The sequence below is a fragment of the Nylanderia fulva genome, unplaced genomic scaffold (assembly GCF_048542155.1).
Source record: "Nylanderia fulva isolate GAGA-0341 unplaced genomic scaffold, ASM4854215v1 Scaffold25, whole genome shotgun sequence".
Classification (NCBI taxonomy): Eukaryota; Metazoa; Arthropoda; class Insecta; order Hymenoptera; family Formicidae; genus Nylanderia; species Nylanderia fulva.
In genome coordinates, this window is record NW_028190314.1 from 1025445 (window position 1) to 1052885 (window position 27441).

The 27441-nt window shown below is 35.3% G+C and overlaps 2 protein-coding genes across 13 annotated transcripts in view; one reads left to right on the plus strand and one right to left on the minus strand.

Moving 5' to 3' along the window:
- The first annotated feature begins 205 nt into the window (after positions 1-205).
- On the plus strand, positions 206-3514 carry TfIIS (RNA polymerase II elongation factor). 2 transcript variants are annotated; one of them, XM_029315945.2, is made up of 4 exons: positions 206-418; positions 997-1174; positions 1277-1632; positions 1755-3514. In XM_029315945.2, the coding sequence occupies exons 1-4, from the start codon at positions 350-352 to the stop codon at positions 2088-2090; spliced, it is 939 nt and encodes a 312-aa protein (XP_029171778.1). In that variant the 5' UTR covers positions 206-349; the 3' UTR covers positions 2091-3514. The 2 variants fall into 2 exon arrangements, with proteins under 2 accessions (XP_029171778.1, XP_029171779.1); XM_029315946.2 differs by lacking the exon at positions 206-418 and adding an exon at positions 565-607.
- Positions 3130-27441, minus strand: part of HDAC4 (histone deacetylase 4) — a 122052-nt gene continuing 97740 nt past the window's right edge. For 8 of the 11 annotated variants that reach the window (XM_085483388.1, XM_085483389.1, XM_085483387.1 and 5 more), the window contains 14 exons: positions 26500-26604; positions 17019-17138; positions 16561-16640; positions 14839-14948; positions 12863-13000; positions 11619-11716; positions 11399-11536; positions 10936-11269; positions 10249-10689; positions 9766-10035; positions 9023-9369; positions 8164-8718; positions 7843-7982; positions 3130-7693 (listed from right to left, as the gene is read on the minus strand). In XM_085483388.1, coding sequence (XP_085339514.1) covers positions 7630-7693; positions 7843-7982; positions 8164-8718; positions 9023-9369; positions 9766-10035; positions 10249-10689; positions 10936-11269; positions 11399-11536; positions 11619-11716; positions 12863-13000; positions 14839-14948; positions 16561-16640; positions 17019-17138; positions 26500-26604 — 2940 coding nt within the window. In that variant the 3' untranslated portion in view covers positions 3130-7629. The remainder of the gene's footprint in view (positions 7694-7842; positions 7983-8163; positions 8719-9022; positions 9370-9765; positions 10036-10248; positions 10690-10935; positions 11270-11398; positions 11537-11618; positions 11717-12862; positions 13001-14838; positions 14949-16560; positions 16641-17018; positions 17139-26499; positions 26605-27441) is intronic. The other 3 variants (XM_085483383.1, XM_085483382.1, XM_085483390.1) reach the window with 3 other exon arrangements.

Here is a 27441-nt window from a genome sequence, read left to right on the forward strand (position 1 = left end):
AAACACGCCGTCAAGGAAGTGTCAAATCCATCCATGTCGTCGATTGGTCGATTCGACAGAGAATCTCTCGATTGGTTGATCCAGCAGAAAAACCCTAGGCATCGCCCGCCCTGATTGGCTGCGATCGGGCGTGACGTCACGATTGACAAAGCTCTCCTGTCACAGGACGATGACGTCATCGCGCGAACTTTCCAGTCGAGTTCGCCGTCTCGCAGTCGCGGCTCATCGGTGGTTCAACGATCGCGGTCCGTGGCGTCGAGAGAGAAACAGAAGTTTTGTTTGTCCCCGTTCTCGCGCCTGTTTATAACTGATTTCGCGACCCGGTGAATTCCGTGCAAACCCCGCGACGATGAGCGCCGAGGAAGAGGTATTGCGTATCCAGAAGAAGCTCAACAAGATGTCGAGCGGTGACGGGACGGTGAGTGAGTGAGTAAAATAAAGATCGCATCGTATATATTGGCGCGCGCGAGCTCGAGCTCTGGGTCTTACGTGGGAAGGCGCTGTATTTTTTTTCCTTTTCAACTCGTCGATTCCGAGTCCGCGTTATCAGTTTGCGAAAGTCGCGCGAAGGCGTCATATCACGATGCACCTGTTTTCACCTGTCAAAGTAGCATGGTTTATGTAGATTGCAGTCAGCGTTAGGGTGCACGATATCACACGAAGCATATTCACTATCATGTGTCTGTTACCTTAGAAAAATTCGTAAACATTTCATTCTCGTCAACACATCTAGAACTTTATATTTTGGATCTTATGTCACATTGTATATATTTCAATGCCTGATTTTTCAATGTCATCGTTGTCATCTCTGAGTTAATTTTTTTTTTTTTTTTTACAAAAATATTTGTTGCTTTCTACAAATATTTGAAAAGCAAAAATAAATAGTACTATATATTGAGATATTGATATATAATAATATTGATATCATAAAATCAGTGTATAAAAATAAAGATAGAGAATGTTTGAGCATACAATGTAATTTTTTTTGTTAATCAGGGTCAGGAACAAGCTTTGGAATTGCTCAAGATACTTCAGAAATTGCCCGTTGATTTGGAACTCTTGACCAAGACACGCATTGGAATGACTGTGAATGCCTTGAGGAAGTCGAGCAGAGACGAAGAAGTTATTTCTTTATCAAAAACTCTGATTAAGAATTGGAAAAAGTTCTTATCTGGTATGTGTGTACAACTGTAATATAATTATGTACATAATATAGCTATATTTCTTATAATTGATTTTAACACAAGTTATTAAGACACATAATTTATGATATTAGGGTCTAATAAAGAGAAGGATTCTACTTCATCGAGTAGTTCAAAGAAGAAGGATGAAAAATCAGACAAAGGAAAGGAGGATGGCGATCAAAAGAAGGAAAAGGATATGACGGATGCCACTGATGTCAAAGTAAAGGAAGAGAAGCCAAACAAAGACATTCAGAGAAAACAGGCATCCTTCCCTGCTCCTACAACAACAGATGCAGTCAGATTAAAATGCAGACAATTATTAGCATCAGCTTTATGTGTAGATGGGAAAATCATTGATGGTTGCGCCAGTCCAGAAGAATTGGCAGAAGAATTGGAAGAGGCAATCTATGCAGAATTTAAAAATACTGACAACAGATACAAAAATAGGGTAATTAAATATCTTATTATATTACATGCAGAAACGTGTTTTTTTTCCTCTTATGTATACATGCAACAATATTTACGCTTGTGTAATGTAATAATACAATAACTTTATCCGTTCGATTGCAGGTACGTAGTAGAGTCGCCAATTTACGTGACGCGAAGAATCCCAATTTGCGAATGAATTTTGTCGTGGGCGCAATCACGCCCGCTAGACTCGCGGTGATGACGGCGGAAGAGATGGCAAGCGATGAAATTAAGCAGCTGCGCGAACAGTTCAAGAAAGAGGCCATCAATGACGCGCAACTCGCCACTGTGCAGGGAACCAAAACTGATTTGCTCAAATGCGGTAAATGCAAGAAGCGTAACTGCACGTATAACCAGGTGCAGACTCGCTCAGCCGATGAACCGATGACCACCTTCGTGTTGTGTAATGAATGTGGAAATCGATGGAAATTCTGCTAAGTCCCGCGTCTCCGAATATTGTTTCTTGATCTACGACGCGATCGTAAAACGATGAAATAAATTTTTCAATCCTAGAATTCGATACAAGACGAGTCGATTAATCATCGGGAAAATGTATATGTCGGATCTTCAAGATCTTGTCATTAAGAAACAAGATTTTTTTTAATTATATATATATAATGCAAATCGTATTTTTTATGTGCTTCAAAGAATTTCTTCATAAAAAATATATTTCTCAATTGAGGTAATTTATTCTCTCAAAATTTTAGAATTGATTATAAATTCTATTTTATAATTTTTTGCCTTAATAATTTCAATATTATCTGAGATTATTTTTTATTGAAGATCTACAGAATTGTGCTAAACAACAATGCACGACAGATTGTATATTAAGGAGTCCGGTGGATCTATAGTAACATTTTCCTTGAATCAATTTCCATACCACTGTACATATTGAAGTCGATTTATTAGATTTTAGCTTTGCACTAGAGAGTTCAAAAAGTTTTTGGAAATTGTCTCAAACTTTCAAAGTGTGGAAATCTATAAATATATACATATACATACATATATATATATATATATATATATATATATTTATATATATACACTTATTACAATACGTAAACTGCATTTTAATTAAAGCCTTTTTATTCCAATTGCGATTCATGCTATGCGATATTGACTATTGTCAACTTCATTAAGTTTTCACTTTAGTGAACATAATCATGTGGTATAAATCATTTTATCACTGTGTTGTATGAATAATGTCGAATGTCTACAAGAGCTATGAATTGCATCTGTATCTCTAAAATATACAGATATGTATGAAATAATGTTCAAACTTTGTGATTACCTATCTACTTGTAATATTCTGAATTTTTCAATTTTTTTTATAAACAAATTTATGTTCAAGTTTGGAACTCGTAATTATTGTAATTTGTAAGTTACATTAGTCTTGTATTGATAAAAATTGCTTCAAGTTGCATTGCATTTTTTTGCTAGAGACATTTCAAATATTCCATATATGGAAAGACTAACGTAACACAATGACTATACTTTTTATTTAAAATTAGTTTACGAGGTACATTTATATACATAAAAAATTTATGACTATTACATTAAGCTTATGCAATATAGACAATATATTCGTGCATGTGTGTAATAACGTAACAGTAGAGCTCTGTTAAAATTCACATTTATACTCGGCGCGTTCGAATAAGAACTTATAGCTCTTTACATCTAATTTGTATCAACTTGCTATGGGTGGTGATACCGGAATGTCATAAGTTTTCTTTCTCTCTCTCTCTCTCTCACTTTCGCTTCAAACAAAACTCGCGCAAAACACATCGTCAATCATGTGCCGATTCTATCCAAGCAATACAACAGTTTAAAAGGATTAAGATCCATATTCGTATTCCGTATTATTTAGGGCTAAAATGCGACAATTTAAATTTGAATTTTATTATGAAATGAGAAAATATTATATATGTGTTCACATTAGCAGACAGCAGTCATATTTAATGTTAGGTTTGTAAAATCTTATCTGATGTATTCATATCCTACATTTAGTACTAAACAAAAAAAGTGTGCCTTTAAATCTCAAATATAATTCTACTATAATCTTTATATATAAATGAAAATTTAGATTTATTGAATAACATTTAATCCGGAATACAAATACGAATCTTTTAAATATTTCAATCGCTTGGGTACGATCGAGCAATAAAGGGCTCAATGGTGACAAGATGAACAAATCGGAGACAAAGAGGGGAGATAGGAATATCCTTCTATGAAGAACGTTGACCAGGGGATTTGTAGGCCCACGATATATCTTTTCGTAAACTTTCAAAAGGGCTCGACTGACAATCACGGATGACGCTATAATGGCCAGAAGTCACTCTTAAATGATAAACAAGAGAAATATGCACCATCTCTCTTTCTCTCCGCTTAAAATTACCTTTCATAATATTACAATAGAGTCATTTACTGTCTTAACTCAACGATAGACTGGTGTGTTGCGAATCTTTCTTAACATTCTTCTTTCACACACACTATCTCTCTCATTTTCTCTGTCGTTCTTGTTAATTAATTTACTGTATACACACATAGGCTGGACTCGTATATATTTATACTTAATATACATCGAGTCGTGATTTTTATACACGCAACGTTTCCTCGGTGAATTTTTTTTATCAGGACAAACATGTAACAGACACTTGAGATTCTTGCGATACACGGATATACAATGTACATGTATATATATATATATAGATATTGGTATACTTTAATATATATATATAGAATTATATAAGATATATATATATGTATATATCTATATCTTTTTATCTCTTACATGACAGACGATATATATAATATATGCATCCTCGTGTAATTCGTTTATAGATTTGTTCTCTTATATTCTCATCTTTGTTTCCTCTTTTTTCATCCTTTTCTTCGTAAAATGCATGACACAAAAATAAATGCTTGTATCTGTGAATTATATTTTACCTTTTCCTACACACACGCATTCACACATACACACATATAGGCATCTCCGCGATACGTATACTCTTAATTTAACCGTATATAGCTTAGAGCTTCCCTTCTTTTTTTTTTTTTTACAAAATATCACAAAAATCACACCAGCCTTTGTTCGCAGCAAGAAACCAAGTTGTTGAAATCTTGTCAGATTGACACCTTCTCGATTCGTTCTGCGCCTCGCCCTCTCGCACTTGATATAACATTAACAACATATATTTTAACACTGTATTTAATGCAACTGCACGTGCTCTCGTGGAGAAACATGTATCGTACCATATAATTATCTTTGGCAGTGATTCGCGTAATAGCAAAGATAGACGATAAAATTTTATACAGTAAATACTTATAAATTTCGAGCATGTAAATTCGTATTTGGAATTTTGAAGAAAACAAACGAAATGTTAAAATCCCTCTCTCGATTTATTTCAAATGCCTTTATAGTGAATCAATGCATGCATATTACGCACTTGATAAACATGCTGTTTTATCAATTTCTATTAATCCAATGCGCCCAAATAATTGCTTGCGAATCAAAGCTTGATCGAGTTAAATTATTGAATAATTACAATATCATAATATATATATATAATATAATATTAATATATTATATATATATAATATTATAATATATATGATATATATTATTATAATTTGAATCACACGAAACACAATTGAGTAAAAAATTTGGTCACATGAATAAATATAACTAATTGTAGCGAGATATAATTTTTGAATGAAACTTATGATTTCTAATATCTTGCATGATCTTGTTATTTTTCTCGATAGCAAAAGGATTTAAAGATTATTGTTCATGTCAACTGTATATCATCTGACAACAGCCAAATATAATCAAGTAAAGCAATCTGCGCCATGGCAACTCTCTTAGCATCTTGGCAGATGATACGACGAGTGATTTTTTTTAGTGATGTTTCTCATGTTTCAGTGTTCGCACGTGCCGTCGTATACATATACATATTCGCACATACTCGCGCATACGACATAATATCGCCTTAGGATATAGACATCAACTGTATTTTTTCTTTTTCGTTTTTTTTTCTATCACGTATCACGAATTGTGGCTCGTTTCGGAAAAAAAGAAAAAAAATAAAGTGCTCGCTCAACTGGCAGGCAGCTTTTTCTGCAAATTCGTACTCCGAATTGCTCGAAGAACAGGGAAAGCGAATCGCGGACGATGAGAAACAATGAAGCGCCAGTGACCAGCACGATACGTCTCCGACGAAAATACACATCTAACGCTAGTCTTTTATAAATACACATTTGTCCAATTATTGTATTGTACGTTGTTAGGTACTCTTTTTAAGCGAAGCCCGACGTACACGCAAAAATTTCGGAAAATTCGGAGAATATTTCTCTCTCCATCGCATGCATCGATAGTCTGATAGTCTCTTTCCAGGGAAAGATTCGCGCATCTTGGTTTATTCAAAAAACTTCATTGATGTGAAATTTTAGATTCAACAATGTACCAGTTTTTTTTTTAGCTCTTTCTACTAAATTTTTACAACAAATGAGTATTTTTAAAGCGGGAGGCTTCTTCGAATCGCCACAAAGAGAGAAAGAAGAATTCGCATATATAAAATATTCAATATATATTAAAGTGTTTTCTTATCATAAAGCTTTCTGTTTGACGCGATTTGTAATACATTTCTCTAATTTAAAAAATTTAAAGTTGCAAATAAAGACGCTTCCGAAAGGATGTGATTGTACGTACCGAAAAATCATGACATTTTTCATGATTGTTATTATCTATATGTGTCCCCGTGTTGTCTTTCGTCAATGCGATAGGCGCATATACAAAAGGAATCTCTACGATTCGAGTTTATGCGTTTGTTGAGTTTAACACAGTTTCTTTCTCAAATTCCCTGTACTTGTCTCCCTGAATGTTTCGTTTAAAATACAATGACTCGTTTAAAGTTTTGTTCTAAGCAGACGCCCAAGGTCGCGATTAGCATTCAAAAATATATACATGAATTATCACGAATGATTAATTCTTCCTGCGAATTATCCAAGGCAACAACGATGCATCAGACTTGTTTCATACAGCTGTGAGAAAGTTCGACGCCTCATTACTTATACATCGATAACGATTCAACAAAGTATTGGTGGATGTCTGTAACGTTAGTTTTCGAAGAAAATGTGTGTGTTTACAATTTTATTTATCTTCCACCGAATTCCCGAAGTTACGATGCGCTTGGTCTAAAAATCTCCTTTTTCATTTCAACTGCCTAGACAAGAATAATTTTTCTTAATAACATTGCAAAATGTTCCGATTTTTACTCGATATCAGAGTCTCAAAATCATTCGTTGTTCGTCGATAAGACACTGGGATCGAAAATTTGCCAAGCGATATCCAATTTTGGTGGGCGAAAGCTGTTTTTAGGGCGCTCAAGTTTTACTTCAATCAGTATTAATAGCGATTCATTAAAAATATTACAAACCTTGCGTTTCACAATAAAAAAAAAACGTCTTTACGGAACAACAAATTCAATTCGCAGTCCGTATTCAGTAATTGTACAACAATCTCGCGTTCCAAATGCGCGAAGAACAATAGAAATATTTGCAAGACTCGTAAACAACTTTTTGTTTTCACGTTAGCACAAAAACAAGAACAAAAAAACAGGAGATCCAATTCGCAAGCTTGCGATGCACCATCACAAATTGTCTCATTAATCTCCCGAAATATTACAGATCACTTCTTCCTTATTACTTGGCCGTTATGTATCAAACTATTGCGCCTTTTTTTTTAGATAAACTAAAAATTGTAAACTTGGGACTGTGCATGAATTCGCACTTTGTCGATCAAGTTCCCACGAAGTGGGAACATTTCCGGCTGACCGTGCACCTGTCACAGTAGCCGTGCGCGACGATAGTCCCTTGATTTACACTGAGAAATGCACTTCTAGTCATCCCAAAGAGCATTTACACAGTTTCGTACAATTAATTATGCTTTCTACATCTAGCAGAATGATCTTCGCGTGTCTCATTTGGCCTCGTCCTGCTCCATCGGCTCCTCGGAAACCTCTCGGGAATGTTCTGGCGTGGTTCTGTGCAATAAATGCGTTTTTATATAATGAAATTGCATATACAATCACGTACACAAACATAAATAAATGTATATAAATTTAGTTGCATGATTTATTTTACTTAATAATATAGATTATGTAAAAAAAAAAGAAATTTAATAAGTACTAACGTGAGGTTCGTAGGCTGCTGCATAGACAGAGAGGCCATTGCAGACACTGTTTCTGTCTCATCATGTTCTTTTTGGCTCGCCTCTATTGCACTCATTGCGACTGTATGAGCAGCGAGTTTTACGCAAGGCCAATGTGACATCTAAAAATGTAATACATTACAAATGTAAATATTATAAAATTAAATACTTGTATTCAATGAAATAATTTTAAGAAAAAAAATATTATTATATAAATATAATATATTTAATAAATATAATTATATATATAAATAATATAAATATATATATATATATGTAAATGTATATAAAAAATTAATCTACCTGAATGGCGATGGTCTTCTGCAACGTGTCAATGGCGTTTTGACAGGGAATCCTCGCGAGTTCTTCGTCTCGAAGTGGACTGGGCTCGTCGCCGAGCAGTGCCCGGACGCACTCCTGCGCTGAGTCGCAGATCGCCGCGAGATCGTAACCACCTTCCAGGGCGAGGACGACTTTGCCGTTAGCTAGATTAAGTAATTGCTGCGTCATCCTGCCGAAGCACGCCGGGCTGACCTTGTAGCCGCCCAGCGGCGCCGGATGGCCCACGGCTGCGTCGAAGCCGGCCGAGACGATCACGATGGTCGGATCGAACTCCTTGGCGATCGGCATGACGATGGTGCGGAACGCCGCGAGATACTCCGCGTCGCCCATGGGTGGATTCAGGCCACCGGACCACGCCACATTCACGTTATAGCCGAGGCCCTCGCCGGCGCCGCACTCGGTGGGTCCGCCGGTTCCAGGGAAGAAGTTACCGTCGTCGTGTCTGTGTATCGACAGGTACAGCACTCGAGGGTCGTCGTAAAACATTTGCTGGGTGCCGTTTCCATGATGAACGTCCTGCTTGAAAAAATCGTGTGATATAACATCTAGGATATTTTTTCATAGAGCATACATATCCACAATCTCGATTTCTATTATTTATTATACTATTTGTTATATTATGTATTGGGTGTTTTAAAAGTAAATAGTATATGCTATAGTGTGTATGTGTATATATAGTATAATAATACTATTACTTATAATGTATTATAACATACTACACTAAATGTATAAAAAATTCCATTATACATAAAAATTTACAATAATAAACTGCACATTGAGTACAAAACCATGCGTGTTACAGGATAATGCTGATTCTCACCCAGTCTAAGATTAAAATTTTTCTAATGTTGTATTTCTGCTGAAGCAGCCTCGCCGCAATCGCTACTGAATTGAAGAAGCAGAAACCCATGGCCTGGTTAGTCTCTGCATGGTGTCCGGGTGGTCTCACCACGGCGAAACCGTTCTTAATATCGCCGATCGCCGTCTTCGACGCAAGATCGACGACGCATCCTACCGCCATTCGAGCGGCGGGTGCGGTATTGATTTCGTTCCACGTTGTGTCGGAATCAACGCCTATTCCGCCGCAAGGAAGCCGGACGAAGCTCTTGATAGGCAATTGCGCAAGTTTGGACATTTCCAGTTTTTGTCGATTCATTGGATTTGTTCCTGCACACATCACGAAATCATAAAGCATAAGTTTATTCTTCAGTTTAGGATTCAGAATCCTTATACTTTTTAAGCATGATTTTTTGATTCTCCTTTCCAGTAACATTTTACGATTTAATTTGTAATAACATCAAAAGCTAGTATTAATACGTTTATTTACATTCACACAATCACACAAAACTAGAAATAATCCATTCAATTAAATTCATAAACACATAACATTATTTAATATTAACACGATTAGTTTAAAACAAAAAATGTATACCAAATTTCCAATACAAAACTTTATAATTTTTTAAATAATTTTCTCAGACTAACAATTTAAAATTATGACGAATGTTATTTCCTTTAAAGTTATTTGCAAAGATAAGAAATAACATAAGAAGCAGAACTCACCAAATAAGAGCGCATGCGGTTCGCTGTGGCATGTTTGAATCTCGTCGAGCGAAGCTTTGCGCGAGCGTATTCGGTCGCAACGCTGCAATAGACCCGTCTCCGAAAGTCTGGCCCACACGCTCTGTAATCGGCCACCGTGTTCAGGATGACTTCTGACCGTGTCGCCGCAGTCGCACGCGTGTTTCAGCATCAGCGGATCATATGCTAATCCAGTAGTGGCTCGGTGCGGAGAACCTCGCGCAAACATATCGCTGCTACTGGCCTGAGGACCTTCGGAAACAGATCAAATTTTACAAGTTACAAATACAAATTTTTCTGTTCTATATTCCATATAGGTTTGAATTTCATAGCGATCCGATCAAAGATAAATGTAAATCTATTCAACGTATCAAATAAAATTTACATTCATCAAAAATACTGAAAGATTATTAAACAAGACTCTTTTACATCTATAAAAAATTTATAAAAAATTGAAAGCTTTACCTAAGTGTACTAGAGGACTCGAAAGCGCTCTCGAGAGCGGCCTGGCCGACTGAGAGGTCCTACTTCCGGCATAGACGGTTGACTCGTTTGTCTGCAGCGTGTGTCTCATCATGAGATCCCTCTGCTGTTGCAGAAACTGTTCGCGATCCCGCTGCTGCTTCGAGATCTCGCTCTCTTCCGGATGATCCTTCTTGCCCGTGAGATCTATCACCTCGGACTCTTTGATCTCCGGCGCCTCGTCTAATTGATTAGCCTGGCCGCGCGAGCCCACTCGCGTCAGCACCGTTTGACGGATCTGTTGCTTCAGAAGGTTGTGCGCGTGCTGTTGATCGTGCAACTGCTTTTCCGCGAGATACTCCTCATAATGAGTAGGGGTCGGTGCAATTATGCCGCCCTGCAGCATTGGATGACCCAAGGGCAGCGGCGCGGATTGGGTTCTACCTACGCGACAGAAAGAAGAAGCCGTGAGAGCCTCGGAATCGCCGACAATATTGGTTATAGAACAACGCGCGTGCCGTGCTATGTTTCGCACGGGAATGGCTCCTCGAGAGACTACGGGAGACTCGGCTCTTTCGTCGGCCGAGTCGTTCTTCCGGAACCGCTTTTGCTCAAGAGAGACCATTGTCCAATTGGAACAGGGCACACGCACGACGTAAGGGCTTCTACGTAGACAAAGAGGGAACATACTACCTAAAGGCCGGTGACCAGCCTTATGCAGTCTCGCGTGCGCTACTTGTGTATCCGTGATCGGCGCCGCGGTGTGGTACACCGCCGCGGCCGCTGCCGGATGTTGCCTGCTGCCGGCGCCTACCGCCGCCGCGGACGGCGGCGGTGCCGCTTGCTCCTGCAAGCTCTGCTGGATCTGCTTGTGGATGTACGCCGGCTCGCCCTCGATCACCGTCAGGGACGGGTAGAACGGTAGAGTGCCGTGGAGCATCTGACCGGTCAGCGGCATCCCGAGGCGTGCCGTGAACGCGGCGCGCACTTCCGCTTCCGAAACCGGCGCCAGCTTTGTCCCGCTCTACAACAGGAAAGTGACAGCTGTCAAAAATGCTCGCAAAGTACCGATTTTCCGAAATTATTAAATACACATTTTTTTTTTTTTAATTAAAATAAATATAAAATATAATAAAAATATGAAAAATATTACCGATGAGCTCGACGGCACGTGGGGTCTACCCAAGGAGATGTTAGGCATGGACGGTGAACTGAAGAGCGAAAGATCCGAAAGGCTGCCTTGTTGACTACTGCTAGTGAGCCGTCCTCCGTATGGTGGATTTTCACCTTCCTGCGAGCGAAATATTTTCTCGTAAGTATTCTAATCATCTTAATACAGAAATTTCAATACACACGACATGACTAACACTTACTTCCTGTATCGCCGTGTTGCTACCAGCAGTGGGACTGGCTTGAGAGTTGTTGACAGTCGGTGGTGAGTTAGGCCCGGATTCGGGATTGCTGCCGGAATCTGCAAAAGCGTACAATTGATATATAACAAGGATTTGTCGAAAGACCTTGGGCGAGGGAACGTTAAGTGTGTCGCCTTGTGATTGCGCAACTAGAACGAAATATGTACGAGATAATAATATACGCGGATGATGATCGCGCGCTCGACAAAGAGAAGGAAAACAACAAGACGTTGATGAGACTTTTGACGAGATCTTCCGAAAATAACCCGACTCCTCGCACATCCGTGTAACGTAACACGTATATGTATATGTAAATCTCGACCGTGACGAAACGCGACGAGGAACACCGACCCAAACAAATACAACAGCGCGTCGAAAAGTGCGTTCGAAGAGGGCAATCCTTCTTCGGAGACACACCTTTCCGATCCGTCGTGTTATTCGGGCAGCCTCGTCAGCGCGACGACTCACTCAAATATATTCAACGTAGAGAGACAGCTGACAGTTTTAGCACTAATTTACATATGTTAATCGGAGAGAAGTCTAATTCATGCTGTTACAGGAGAATAAATAAGCAAACGTCAAAAACTCAACAGTCAATTAATCGTACACTCGGGATGCAATGAAAGAGAGATAGATAGATATACAGGGTGTATCTAAATAAGCGCGAAAGATTTTAGGAGATGATTCTTTGTCGAAAATTAAGAGGGGTTGTTTCTTATATCAACATATACTCTTACATTCCTCCTTGAGGAGTTACACTTTTCTAAAGAGAGAGGGATTCTAAAAATCAAGAATTAATATTAAATTAATATTAAAATATTAATAAATATCCTCTTTATTAGTGGAAAAAATATCCACCAAGTTTCATCTCTTCAATTTGTCCGAAGTTTAAAGAAAACAATGTAACTCTCTGGGAGGGTAAGAAACTCCCCTTAAATTTTCGACAAACAATCATCCCCTCAAACTTTTCGCACTTATTTAGATACATCCTGTATAGATAGACAGACAATGTTCGGCGAATGCTCACGCAGAGGAAAAATAGAGAGAACTCTCATTCTATAGAGGATACTCGCAAAGTCCTCTCGAGAAAGAAGCTCGAATGTGCAGACGAGCGCGCGCATAAATAAATGTATATGTAATGAGAGACTGAGAGAGAGAGACAGAATGAGAGAGAGAGAGAGAGAGAGAGAGAGAGAGGAACGTACTTGCTAGTAACGACTTCCGTTTGAGGTGCGACAGCAGGCGGTCCTTCCGGCGTGCCATCAGGGGTGAGTTTCTCGACGCTGCCATGTTCCTCTCCACTCGCTGTTTTAGTCGCACCTTCAGCAGGTTCGGCTCCGAGGCTGGCCAATTTTTCAGCCGGATGTTAGTCGGTCATTGTCATCGAAGAGAGGGTGGGGGTGGGATTGATTGGAGATAAAGACGCGAGGAAAAGAGAGAAAGAGAGAGAGAGAGAGAGAGCACGTGAACGCGATTCGTTCGCATTCGCTCGCTCGTATTATCGCTTCTTCGTCGGCGAAATCGCGATGATTTATAATCAATGATATACGAGAAAGAAGGAACCGCGGAAATTCCCGAAGAGGCCTCCTCGTGACACTCGCCTGGCTGCGCGCCGGATATTTGTTTTTCAATTAAAAAAAAAAAAAAAAAGTGGAAGTCAAAGCGGGCTAAATGTCAAAAGCGGTTAAAATGTCAAAAAATGATATTTCTGAAGTGACAAACAAAGTAAGAAGGTATAACGTCTTGCAGAAGTACGATGTATTAATTCAGTGTGTATTTAAGCAAAGTTAAGAGACGTTATCAGTGAAGCTAGCTTGAGATATTGAATTAGTAAATATTTCTGCAATCATACACGCGAATGAAATTATTTTGCGCGATATATGTATATATGTATTCCTGTCTTCTTGTAATCGCTAGTACTTTTGATACTTTGACTTCTACTTTACTTGCGCGAAGAAAAAGCTGTCCTCGCGAGATAATGAAGATGGAAATCTTTTTCCACGATGAGATGTGCATGATAAAAGATTAAAAAAAAAAAAAAGAAGAAGAAGAAGAGATACTTAGAGGAGATCTTAGAACTGTTACACGCGCGAATGAGAATTCCTTAGATTCAATTTCTAAGACCATCTCGCGCAAACTGAAGCCTTAATGAAAACTCAAGTGATATGAAAAATTCCGTAATCGCAATACTATGATTTTACACGTAAAATTTTGACGATAAAATGTACAAACGAAGAAGCGAATAATTTTCTTTTTATATTTACCACTGTCATTGTAAATACCGTTTATACAAAAATCATTTTTCGCGATTAAATATGGAAACGAAAAATCGCCGATAAAAAAGCAAATATATATGTATAACAAAACGTAATTTATTACCAGAAAAGGCTGAACATAAAATAGATTACCTTCCAGTGCCATAAATATAATCCTTTCTCAATGTGTATATTCTACACTTTTTTCCAGGTCTCCTTACTTTTCGAATTCTACGGGAGACCTACCTAGCAATAGATCGCGCCGCGAGAAATAACGATGCTATTTTTAAAGAATAAAAAGGAATCGCTGAGGGAACAAGACTACCCGTGCGTGCTTCCTCACTCCGTGGAAACTGCAGGTTTTTTTTTTTTTTTTTTTTTAACTAGTTGCGAACGTACGCGTTAAACATGTCGACGCCTGCTGTGTATATGCAAATCATTCGTTCTAAGTGATCGATGTAAATTACAAGCGAGCCCAACTTTTTTTCTTTTTTTTTTTAAACCGAGCAGGCATCAATTAAAAAAGTGTCACGTGCACAGAGGAAAGACGGATATTCGCGAGAAATCTTGAATTGAAAGGGAGGTAGGGATTCGCGGATATAATTAATAAAACACGCCGACGTGTCGACTTGCCGTATGGTGTCGGTGTTTATCCATCGGATAATCCGATCGAGCGAATCTTGTCTCGAAGAAGAGAATCGCACGCAATTGGCCTTCTCTGTATAATTGGATACGGAGTCGTAATCGGCAAAAAAAAAAGCAAACATATCGTATATATCGACGCGTATAAAAGCTGCTCTGGGATTCAACTCGGTTCTCGGACAGCGAAACACCATGCTTTAGTAGACACATTCTATCGGCACACATAGACTACCTGTACGAGAGGTATGCATAAGTCTTCAAGGCACACATCCCGGGACAATTACCTGTCTTCCTCAGCGGAAAATCGTTCCCAAACTTCTCCTGCAGCATCTGCGGCATTCGGTAAGGATGCGCCGCATTTGTGGTGCTGGACGATTCCGATTGTGATTGCAGCCTGGACACAAAAAGGAAAAGTTCGAATTTATTTTAAAAAATTTATTAATATTCGAACAAATCATTAGTATCCAGATAAAAAATAATGGAATAATTATAATTCATTTAACTTAAACAGTAAGATTTCAAATTACGCTAAGAAACTTTGCTTAAGAATTGGTTGCAATGAAATGTATTAAAATTATAATTATTTTTATTTTACTTTTTATAAATTTACTTGAAAAGTTCGAATTTATTTTTAAAAATTCATTAATATTCGAACAAATCATTAGTATCCAGATAAAAAATAATGGAATAATTATAATTCATTTAACTTAAAAAGTAAGATTTCAAATTACGCTAAGAAACTTTGCTTAAGAATTGGTTGCAATGAAATGTATTAAAATTATAATTATTTTTATTTAACTTTTTATAGATTTACTTGAAAAGGGCTGCAATGACAGCCGAAACGTTGTATTTTAATTAATTATTTATAATAAATGATTGCCAGTTTTGGTCGACTTTTACCATTGAGGAAAGATTTTTATTAATTATTACTGGCGAACCTTAAGGATTATTATCTGTTTTGCTTAAGAAAGTTTTATTCAGAAATATTATGATGATTGAACTTAACAAAAAAAAATAAATAAATAAAAAAAAGGAACAAATATAAATTATGCATATTTTTTGTAGGATATATTAATCGATTTGAGATATTATCTCGTTTGTGTATGAATTTTCGGAAATAATTTTTTTTTTTTTACGACTTCCTCCGAGCTTAAGTAAAAGATACGATATTTCGAGCGTTGCATACATCTGGGAGACAGGGATTATCATCGGCGGGGACAAGGAAATAACGTCGAGAGAGCACATCGGCCGTTGCTAAATGGAAAACTGGGCCAGGTTGTGCTATTACCGTTACTTCGTCGGCGGCGGCGAAGACTAACGACGACGAGATCGCGACGCGACCCATTAAAATCGAAACTAAGTGCAAATTTTGATTCGGTGCCGTCCAAAACCGATCGACAAGCGAACTCCTTTTAGCTTAAGTTATTCTAAAAATGATATATAATGCCCCCTGGCGACCTGTCTCCATTTTTGAGAGAGAGGATATAAACATTCGCACGGTTACTATAATTATAAGAGAGACATTTTTATCATGTATTTACACGATAAAAAATATTTTTAACACATATTTATAATCAATTAAAAAGTGAAGTTTGAAAGTTTTGTGTCTCTAACATAATACGTCGTATATATTTTTTCAAGTTTTTACACTTAATAGAAAAAATATAGATTCTTAGAAAAATAACATCTATACATCTTCCTTAAATTTGAAAATACAGAAAAAAATATTTAACCGAAGAATAGATTAATTTTCAGCATCGATTATTCGACAATCGGGGATTGGATACTTTTCAAAATAGAATCTACTTATTATTCAATGCAGAATAAAATCGTGTTGATTGTATATATGTCAGTCATAAAGCTTCATTTATTAAAAGAAAAAAAAAAAAAACAAAAAAAAACTTCCCGGACCCAAGTGTACCAGAACTATTTCTCAAAACACCTCAAAGTTTAATAACTTGATTTTATTCCTTCCGTGTATATATTAATTGGATACGACAACTTACCAGCTCCTGTATCCAGGTGTACCAGGTACAGTTCCGTTCGCCGCGGCTGCCTCTCTCTGCTTCTTGTTCACCAGAAAGGTCTATAATCGTAAGCACTTTGTAAATAGAGAATCGTGTAGACTCGCACGACAGACTGCATGCCGATGTGAAAACTCGGAAAATCAATACTTAAACTCGACTCCTCCAATAAACTGCTTTTACTCCTTCGATCAAACTACTTTTTGGAAAAATAAAAAAAAGTTTAACGAAAAAAAATCTTGTTAAGCTTTATTAATTTTATTTATCTTTATTTTTATTTTCACTGAAAATGATTTACTAGCGCGTAAGAGATAGTGTCGTGAATCGTATAAGCGCACTTTCCCAGGAAAATCGAAAAATAAACATGAATTCTCGCATAAAATGTATAATCCGAGAATGTTAAAAATTTCTTGTACAAAGAGAAGAGGCAGAAAACTTACCTGAAGGCGTTGCTTGACTTCGGTGGACGCGTTTGCGCTGTGATCGAGTTTGTCCTTCTTCCTGAGAGCATCCAGCCTCTCCTTTTCTCGCCTCTCTTCCAGCTGTTTCTGCTCCCAGAGCTATGGCAGACAGAAGCAAAATCTGCGTTGTAAAAAAAGTCATTTTTATCACATTTTATTACTCTGATTTTTCCAACGTGTATGTATTTTCGTCCTTGTAATAAATCATTTATAGGATACCGCGAAAGAATAAAATCCCATCGAAATTGGAGCTTTCGCGGATATAGCCCGCGAGAATGATGTTTGATTAAAACCAGAATCCAATTACATGGGAATTCGCAATCGCGATAATGTTCGTGTTGCGTAGAAACTCGCGAGGGCAGCATTTATTAGATATCGCTCTCCCTCCAACCCTCTTTTCTCCCCTGAAATTGCGTCTTAATTGGTTTAATCCGGCGCGCGCACGCACGCGTAACCCCTATGCAGGTCAAATCATCATCGTCTACAAACGATGCAAACCCATGTGTCCCTCGCGTTATTATATCGATAGTTTTAGCTCGATTATGAGACGCACAGCTGCTGCATTAATGATTATAGGATTCGACAGTACTTTTCCATACGTTATCCGGTCCGCTCTCTCCTCTCGTAATCAGGAATCAGCTTTTCCAAGATATACATGTAGCTTGGTATATTAAAATTTTATATATCTTCTTCAGGATTTTTCTCTGATGCGTTGAGCAAAATTTTCTATCTTGTACACATAAAATTATGTGTTGATTTAACAAGATGAACAAATATTAAATATGAGTATTTTTAATTCGACAATTTTTAAGAGAATGTGATTTATAAAATGATACAAGAAGGTGCAATAAAAAGGAAAAATGAAATAAAACACGTAAAAAGCCTCACATTGACTCTTATCTCGCGTTCAGGAATCAGATTTTCCAAGATATACATATAGCTTGGTATTTAAAATTTTATATATCTTCTTCAGGATTTTTCTCTGATGCGTTGAGCAAAATTTTCTATCTTGTACACATAAAATTATGTGTTGATTTAACAAGATGAACAAATATTAAATATGAGTATTTTTAATTCGACAATTTTTAAGAGAATGTGATTTATAAAATGATACAAGAATGTGCAATAAAAAGGAAAAAATAAAATAAAACACGTAAAAAGCCTCGCATTGACTCTTATCTCGCGTTCCAGGAATCATATTTTTCAAAATATACATTTTTGATGTATATTAAAAATCTATATATCCTCTGCAAGATTTTTCTCTAATGCGTTGAGCAAAATTTTGTAAAACTATTTTGACTTAACGAGATGAGAAAAATATTAAATATGAGTGGTTTTAATTCGACATTTTTAAGAGAAATATGATTTATAAAACTGTAAAATGTATACAAGAATGCGCGATAAAGAAAATAAAATACGTGGAAAGCCCCACATTGACTTCAATGCAATTTAGTAAAAATAAAGAGAGATAAGATTATTCTGAAAACGTGTCAATAATCATTACGTGAATTGTATGTACAAGCGCGTTGGAAAAAAAAAACTGTCTTAACTCTTCGGTAGATAAAATAATGTACATACGAGGAAGAAAAGAGAGATACGAATCGCACACGTGGATTTTCGCTTGCGCGAAATTTCGCAAGAACGTCAAAAAGTAAGAAATCTATATATATATTTTATAAATTAAACTTCGGCTCGTATACAATTAAATTATGTGATATAATAAAAGGCCAACTTAACGAGCTTATATGCTAATAATTGAAAAATTTTTATTTATTAATTTACGTCATACTATACAAAAGTTACGATAAACGTTTCGACTGTACGACAGTCTTTCTCAATATCCTAATAATATGTTAAAAAATTAATTTAGTCATTTCGACCTCATAAATAAATACAACAATTATAAGATTATATGACGAACGCAGTATAAAATTCATGATTGTTGGCATGAGTTAGAGCGTCAGATGCTGTTATATTATGTAACGACACTGTGAACAAATTAATATATCCGCTCAAATATTACAATACATTTAGATTTTTAATAAATAGTATTAACTTACTTTTTTGTCAACGAACATAACACCCTTGTTAAAAATTATTTCTTTTTACTTAACATAATCACAATGTGTACTTTTTTAAAAAACAAATCGATATCTGTATCTTACAATGTCAGAGCGCTGTATATATACCCAATTTTTAAGATGACGTAGACAATTTTTTTAAAATATCATAATAAGAACCGTCAAGACGCTCGGTGTCCTTTTTTAGGTTGATACTGTTGTTTTCTTCTTTAATATATATCATTTCTGATATCAACCTTTTATAATAATTCTTTTCATAATCTAGGATTTTTGTGTCGTTCCAATTGAAATTGTGTGTAAATTTTACAATATGATCAGAAACCACCGAGTGCCTTGCTGAATCTAATCTAATATTATTTTTATGTTCATTTACTCTTGTACCTAATTGTCTTTTCGTCTGTCCTACATATGTAGCATCACAATTATTACACGAAATCTTATATATGACCCCCGAATTCATTAAAGACATAGAAAGCAATTCGAATAACATAACTAATCTCACGACAATAAGAAACATAGCTATTCCACAGTTCTTTGTTTTTTTAAACAACAATACTAGGAAAGACATAATTAACGACAAACTTACTTTTATGTACAAAAAAACCATGACATTTTGTAAACAAAATCCCAGCATCATTTTCACAAGAGCAGACAAGGGAAACACGACCGTAGCAATGACCAAAGAATTTTATATAGACAAAGTTGAAGAATTATTAAATGACAAAGATAATTATATGACAATCAAAAACAATCCAATAATAAAAATAGAAAAAGACCTTAACAAAAATTTAAAACAATGGTTAAAAAATGAATGGATCACAAAAAAAGACTATTATTGTTTAAGTTCCAGTGATTCAGTGCTTCCTAAAGCATATGGCTTGCCCAAAATTCACAAGGAAAATGTTCCATTCAGAGTAATAGTATCATCGGTCAATACAGCACTACATCATTTAGCTGCATATTTACACAACATTTTAGTGACAAGTTTACCCAAAGGCAAAAGTCATGTTAACAATAGTTTTGAATTGTGCAACGCTTTGTCTGATCTTAAATTAAATAACAATGAAACAATCGTATCTTTGGATGTGATATCGTTGTTCACAAATGTTCCTGTGGACCTTGCAATAGACAGCATAAATAATAGATGGCATTACATTGAAAACCACACATCAATAGACAAAAATGAGTTTGTTAATGTAATTAAATTTATTTTGACTTCAACGTACTTCACATTCAACGAAACGATCTATAAACAAATACATGGAACTCCTATGGGATCGCCTTTATCTCCAATTATTGCTGATATTGTCATGCAAGATATAGAAACTAGGATTCTTGAAACTATAAAGGTTAATATAAGGTTTTACTATCGCTACGTCGATGATATCTTGCTTTGCTTGCCGGAAGATCAAGTCACATATCTAGTAGAAAAATTTAATGATTGTCACGATAGATTAAAATTCACAATAGAAAGAGAGGATAACCGTAGCATAAGTTTTTTAGATATCTCACTCAAAATTATAAATAACATAATATACATAGATTGGTTTCAGAAAAAAACATTTTCGGGTAGAACACTCTCATATCATTCAAATCATCCTATATGCCACAAAAAAAGTGTAATATATAATTTAGTAGACCGGTCAATATTATTATCACATCCCCGTTTTCATAGTAAAAATTTAACATTAATCATAGAGATTTTATTGAGCAATAGTTATCCTCTTGATCTCATTTTCTCAGAAATCAATAATAGACTGAAGTTCCTTATTGTTAATAGATTAAACAAAGAAATGACTCAAGATATAAATAACGAAATCATAAATAATGACAATAATAAAAAATTCATAGCGATACCTTATATTGAAAGAATCTCGGAACTAGTAGCATCAGAATTAAAGAAATCAAATATAACAGTAGGATACAGATGTCTAAAGAAATTAAACAGAGTCATAAAAACGCAAAAAGACAGAGATAAGCTCCAAAATAATTCGGGGGTCATATATAAGATTTCGTGTAATAATTGTGATGCTACATATGTAGGACAGACGAAAAGACAATTAGGTACAAGAGTAAATGAACATAAAAATAATATTAGATTAGATTCAGCAAGGCACTCGGTGGTTTCTGATCATATTGTAAAATTTACACACAATTTCAATTGGAACGACACAAAAATCCTAGATTATGAAAAGAATTATTATAAAAGGTTGATATCAGAAATGATATATATTAAAGAAGAAAACAACAGTATCAACCTAAAAAAGGACACCGAGCGTCTTGACGGTTCTTATTATGATATTTAAAAAAAATTGTCTACGTCATCTTAAAAATTGGGTATATATACAGCGCTCTGACATTGTAAGATACAGATATCGATTTGTTTTTTAAAAAAGTACACATTGTGATTATGTTAAGTAAAAAGAAATAATTTTTAACAAGGGTGTTATGTTCGTTGACAAAAAAGTAAGTTAATACTATTTATTAAAAATCTAAATGTATTGTAATATTTGAGCGGATATATTAATTTGTTCACAGTGTCGTTACATAATATAACAGCATCTGACGCTCTAACTCATGCCAACAATCATGAATTTTATACTGCGTTCGTCATATAATCTTATAATTGTTGTATTTATTTATGAGGTCGAAATGACTAAATTAATTTTTTAACATATTATTAGGATATTGAGAAAGACTGTCGTACAGTCGAAACGTTTATCGTAACTTTTGTATAGTATGACGTAAATTAATAAATAAAAATTTTTCAATTATTAGCATATAAGCTCGTTAAGTTGGCCTTTTATTATATCACATATTTTAAGAAATCTAATTCGCGCGTCCTATATAATCTCTCGCTCCGCGATTGGCGTGTATATTCGGCTAGGATATATAACGACGTGATTCGAGAGATCGCGAGAGCATCGAATTATTTATTAATACATTTATTAATACGTTTGGATATCCGGCTCTTAAGTCAACGCGTTTCGCTCAGATGATCCCGCGTATCTCCTCTCATCCCTATGTACTTATATTTCGGAGAGAGACTTCCGAATCTCGCGATCAACCGCGGAAAAGGAGACTCGTTCAGCAGAGTTCATCGACATCTCGCCACCACGGTTCTATTCTACTCGCGTCTGGCATCGTGTTCTCGTCCGCGCGACGTCTCGTTATTCACCAATTAATATCCGCCGCGCACGTGGAACGCTCGCATCTTTAACGAGGCTGCGCTCTTTCTCTCTTTCCTACGCGCGAAATTGTTTTCTCGCCTTCGCGTCTTCGCATCATCGATTATTAGTTACAGAGAAGAGCTCGTAAATTTAGTTCATTAGTCGGATTCAAATTATATACATAAATGTAATATTTAATATTATATTTAATATTTTGACATTAAATAAAATATATTTATGTAATATTATATACTAATATTATACAATATAATATTACGTAAATATAATATTATATAATAATATTATATAAATATAATATATTATATATAAGGTGCAGTTAAATAAGTGCAAAAAATTTTACGAGATGATTCTTTGTTGAAAATTAAGAGGGGTTTCTTATATAAACATATATACTCTTATATATCCTTTCCTGAGAAGTTACACTTTTTTAAAAGAGGGAGTTGACTAATTAAACATTAAGTTTTTATTTTTTTTTTACATTTCAGACAAATGAATAAAAAATAACTTAATTTTTTACCTATATATAATCTATATATATTTCTATTAGTTCACGTTGAAGAAGGGTTAAAAAAGGACCGAAACGTGTATTGTTTTTTGATTAATTAATAAAGTCAAAAACATGAGATTTGGTGACTTGGCTCCTACTGCCTTATAGATATTTTTTTTTTTTTTTCATTATTAATATATTATATAATATTAAATATATTGCATAAACGTCTAATAAAAAAATTTTAAATGCAAAATGATGATCTAATATCCGCAATACATATTCATTAATCTAAGAAAATTAATCAATGCTAATCAAAATTGAGAAATGTAAAATATGCAGGCATTAATTTAATTTTATTCGATAAATATTATTTATTCCATCGATAAAAAAACTTTTTAAAAACTGTCAAAATAAATGTCTGTCTCGTAAATATTAATAAAGATATAGATATAAATAAAACGCGGTAATCTTTGCCTTTTTCTTTCATAATATTATAGATTTTTAATCTAATATGTAAATACTGGTCTTTGCACAAATTGATTATTAAAAACGATACTTTATAATAAATGAGCATCTAGATTACTGTATAATAAAGCGTAATAAATGCCGTTCTTTTCCACCGCATACATAATTAATGTCGTTTATTTACCATTGAACATTTTAGCCCGAGCTCTTTAGCATCGATTGTACAATATGTAACGGAGCATACTTACAATCGTCAATGTAATGACATCGGCGCGCTAATAATTAATCAATAACCGAAAGAAAGCGCGAGCTGACATAATAATATACACAAGGCACAATCGAGCAATAAAACAAATCAAGATAGTTATTGCCCGATCGAGCCTACAATAATGCACCTGCGAGACCGAAAACACCTGCGCGCACCTGTTAACACCTCCCGCGCCCGGAATACCGCCGAGGCGGAAGTGACGTCAGCGCGCGCGCCACAGGTGCAACGGGTATGTTTACGGTATCTCGACGGCCGAAAATAGCATATAGACGTTACGAGATGTCGAGATCAAAGGTGCAAGGAAAACGAACGAATGAATCAAAATCCTCTCTCTCTCTCTCTTTCGTTCAATAATAATATAGCCACATTGAAACAAATGCATTAAATTAGAATAAATATTTATTTCATATATGTATAAGAAAATCCTTTTCAAAAATAAATGGTTTATTAAGCAGTATTGAAACAAATATTTATTAATTTATAATCATTTTTTTCAGTGCACCTTGAACTTTGAAGAATAAAAGAATAAACTTGAAAAAGAATAAATTTCAAAAGTAAAAAAAATTCATCAATGTCTTGTCTAATGAAGAATAACATGAAAACATGATTTACGAGTCGTATTTTATTGCGGAATATTTTTTTTCGAGTAACATAACGATGCAAAAATAGCATAAAATACGATGCAAACATAATAATTAAAAAAATTAACGAATTATCGGCATAAATTTTTTAATTTATAAAAAACATTCATATTAACCATGAATGGACTTTTATTTGATCGGCTGTGATCCACTCTTCGATTGTAATCGGATTAGATTTTATTTATATGCGCAATAAAAGTTATATATATATGTGTGTGTCTGTGAAACGATATTAATTTAAAGTTGCGTTACTCTAAAACATGCTGCACGCACGTCAATTTCAATTTATTATCCCTCGTATCGTCGGTGAATAGCAATTTTCTATGACATATTTATACGCGATGTTAGAAGATTATAGGATACGACGATTCCATGCATAATTACGATAAACGAGCGTCATAATGAGTACGCGTTATGCCAAGTGGAAAGGCTATATATCGATTTATAGTAGAACCGCATAATTCTATACTTCGAAATAGTTGTATGTAAACGATTTCAAGTTATAAAGAAACTTGAAGAAACAAAATGTTATCATTTTTGCATCCACATATCCGGGGACTTATTAATACGCGAAAGTACCAAAAAAATTGTCTGAATCTTTTTTATGTGCAAATCGATAAGATTTCTCTGGTATTTGCAAGAAATGAACACGTTTCGAATAATTTTTTAATTAATCGTACAACTCGATTTGTATCTTTCGCGCAAAAACTGAAATTTTCGTTCGTATGTGAGATAAATTATTATTTCGAATAATCGGCTTTCGATTATTACACGGTATTGTCAAAATGTAAATTTAAATTACAGTTACAAATATTTCTGCAACTGCAAAGTTACAGCTTAAAATTGTATTTAAATTGACTTTTAAAAAGACAATAAGACTCTTTAGTTTAAAGTTGACGTAGAATTATACATTATTTTTTCAAACCTCACGATAAAAAACGATATAAAAAGTTTCACAGGATAAAAGTGGGATATTGCGTGTGAGTGAATTTGGCGTTCAAAGATATAAAATTTGATTTAATTAAAACTACCCCATTTAAATGATCGAAGAGCAATAAAATTATAACGAACATAAGTTCCTGAATTCTTAATAATTGATGAGTTCAATAATACATCGGCTTCACGCACATAAAATCACATAAACTAATAATAAATATCTTCAACAATGCCAAATTTAATAACAGCTATTAAAAGGATCGTCAATAACATTAAAAATGATATGTTAGAAAAAGTTCTTAAGAGTTCTCGTAAAAGAACAGAACTTTGCACAAATTCAAATATTGCACACTTCAAATATACTTATTTATCATTAGTTTACATATGTAATTATTAGCACTCTTCATTATTTTTTTTTTTTAATAAAATAAACTCGTAGGTATATACAAACATTTTATTTATATCCGTTGAAAACCGCAGATCCTTTTTTTGACACAATTTTGTTCTCTCGTGCATGCATTAAAAAATGACAGCTGATTAGTTGCAGCAATTTCCTATGGGACACCCTGTATAGAAACCGGAGGATCGCGAGGTCGGTCGACCGAGAATCTTGGGATTCCGCGATGCGCGGCCAGTTTATTTTCACGATCAACCGTTATTGTTACTATCGCCTTCGTGACGCACGTTACGCGCTTCGCCGACAATGAGAGGAATATTCCGCTGGACTTTCGACAGAGCACAGGGAGAGGAAGAAAGAGAGAGGAAAAGACACAACGCGGCACAGGGTGACGTTTCGAGAGAGAATTGTCATCGCGAACGGTGACGGGAACGAGAGAGAAGACTATCGGGGAAAAAGTAAGAGAGAGAGAGAGTGAGAAAGAGAGAGGATTCTCTATTACGGACGGATAATACCCGGCTGCAGCTGACTGCTGAGTGCAAATGTTAGTCGTTTAACTTTTTAGATGAATCGCGATGAGAAACGGCATTAGAATACACGCAGTCAATGGTTAATTAAAACGAACGTATGATAATTTCATTTGATGATTCATTCTTTTGCTGAAGATGAAAGAAAAAGGCGCGAAAAATCGGAGAAGTCATCTATATTTAGTTATTTGAGAAAAATATATAATAGGCGAAAGATAGAATATATATTCATTTTTAGGAGATTATAATTCTACGTCAATGCAAGAGAGGATTAATTTTGACATATATAGAGTTTCATTAATATAAAATTAATTAAAATAAATTCTAGGAGTTTACAAAGAGATATAATGAACCATAAAATCACTATCAAGGAACTAAATCGCTAAGAGCTTATCGAGATGTACATAATAAACAAATCGGTATATATATATATGTGTGTGTGAAGTCTTTAAGATTGGACTCACCTTGAGTTGATGCAGCTGTTGCTCGTGCATTTCAGTCAATTGTCGTTCCTGGGCCTGGTATTGCTGCCGGAGGATCTGCTGTTGAAGGTGATGCTGCTGCTGTAGCTGGAAACAAATCCAGATATCTCAAGGGTATTGTAATGTCCTTAATTGAAGAATAAAATATTAAAAATATCTGAACAATGAAAGAGACCGAGTGAATATAATTCGCGCAAGTATGGGACACAAAAGTCACTCGATATACGTATTTTTTCTTTCAATTGAAAAATCGTCACAAAGCCTATGTTTTACGATATACATATTTTTTTATTCTATTTATCAGAATATATTAATTCATTAGCAGACATTTATTTTATTTTATTTTATTTTTTTTCGATCAGTCAAACGGATGAAGAATAAAGGAAAAAAAGCAGACAAACACGGAGATGCAGATTTATGCGCGGGGTCCTTTCAATGTGTTTCTGAATAAGCTTTTGTTGAGCGTCAAGTGGAAATGCGAAAGTATGCATAGCGCAAAAGTTTCACCGCCAACATGGCGCGCGCATTTGATCCGTTTAATCCAATTCACCGTGTCTCTCGAATGATTTTCGTTGTCGCGTTCGTAGCACGTAGGCGACTTTGACCCGTCCTTTCTCAGAAGGAAGTGCGTGGGTCGCACTGACCACGAAGACCAAAACAATTTCGTCCAATTGGTTACGTCCACGAACGAGAGCGCGAACTCTATCGCCATGTGATTCCCCATTGCACTTGGGTAAGAATGTTTAAAAACAAATCGAACGTGACGGAAGAGAGAATTAGGTATGTCGGACATTACTCTACACGGCGAAAATTTTCTCTTAGAATTTTTACCCTGAAAATCATACTGAAAGATTTTTATAAGTTCTCTGATTAACATTTACTACAATAAAAAATATTAATATATATGTACGTATTGTGGTAGAT

What these genes read in the sequence shown, in the direction of transcription:
- TfIIS (XM_029315945.2), top strand. Translation starts at nt 350, where the DNA reads ATGAGCGCCGAGGAAGAGGTATTGCGTATCCAGAAGAAGCTCAACAAG. An exon ending in TGTCGAGCGGTGACGGGACG is followed by an intron (nt 419 to 996) that starts GTGAGTGAGTGA and finishes TTTGTTAATCAG; the next exon opens with GGTCAGGAACAAGCTTTGGA. An exon ending in ACAACAGATACAAAAATAGG is followed by an intron (nt 1,633 to 1,754) that starts GTAATTAAATAT and finishes GTTCGATTGCAG; the next exon opens with GTACGTAGTAGAGTCGCCAA.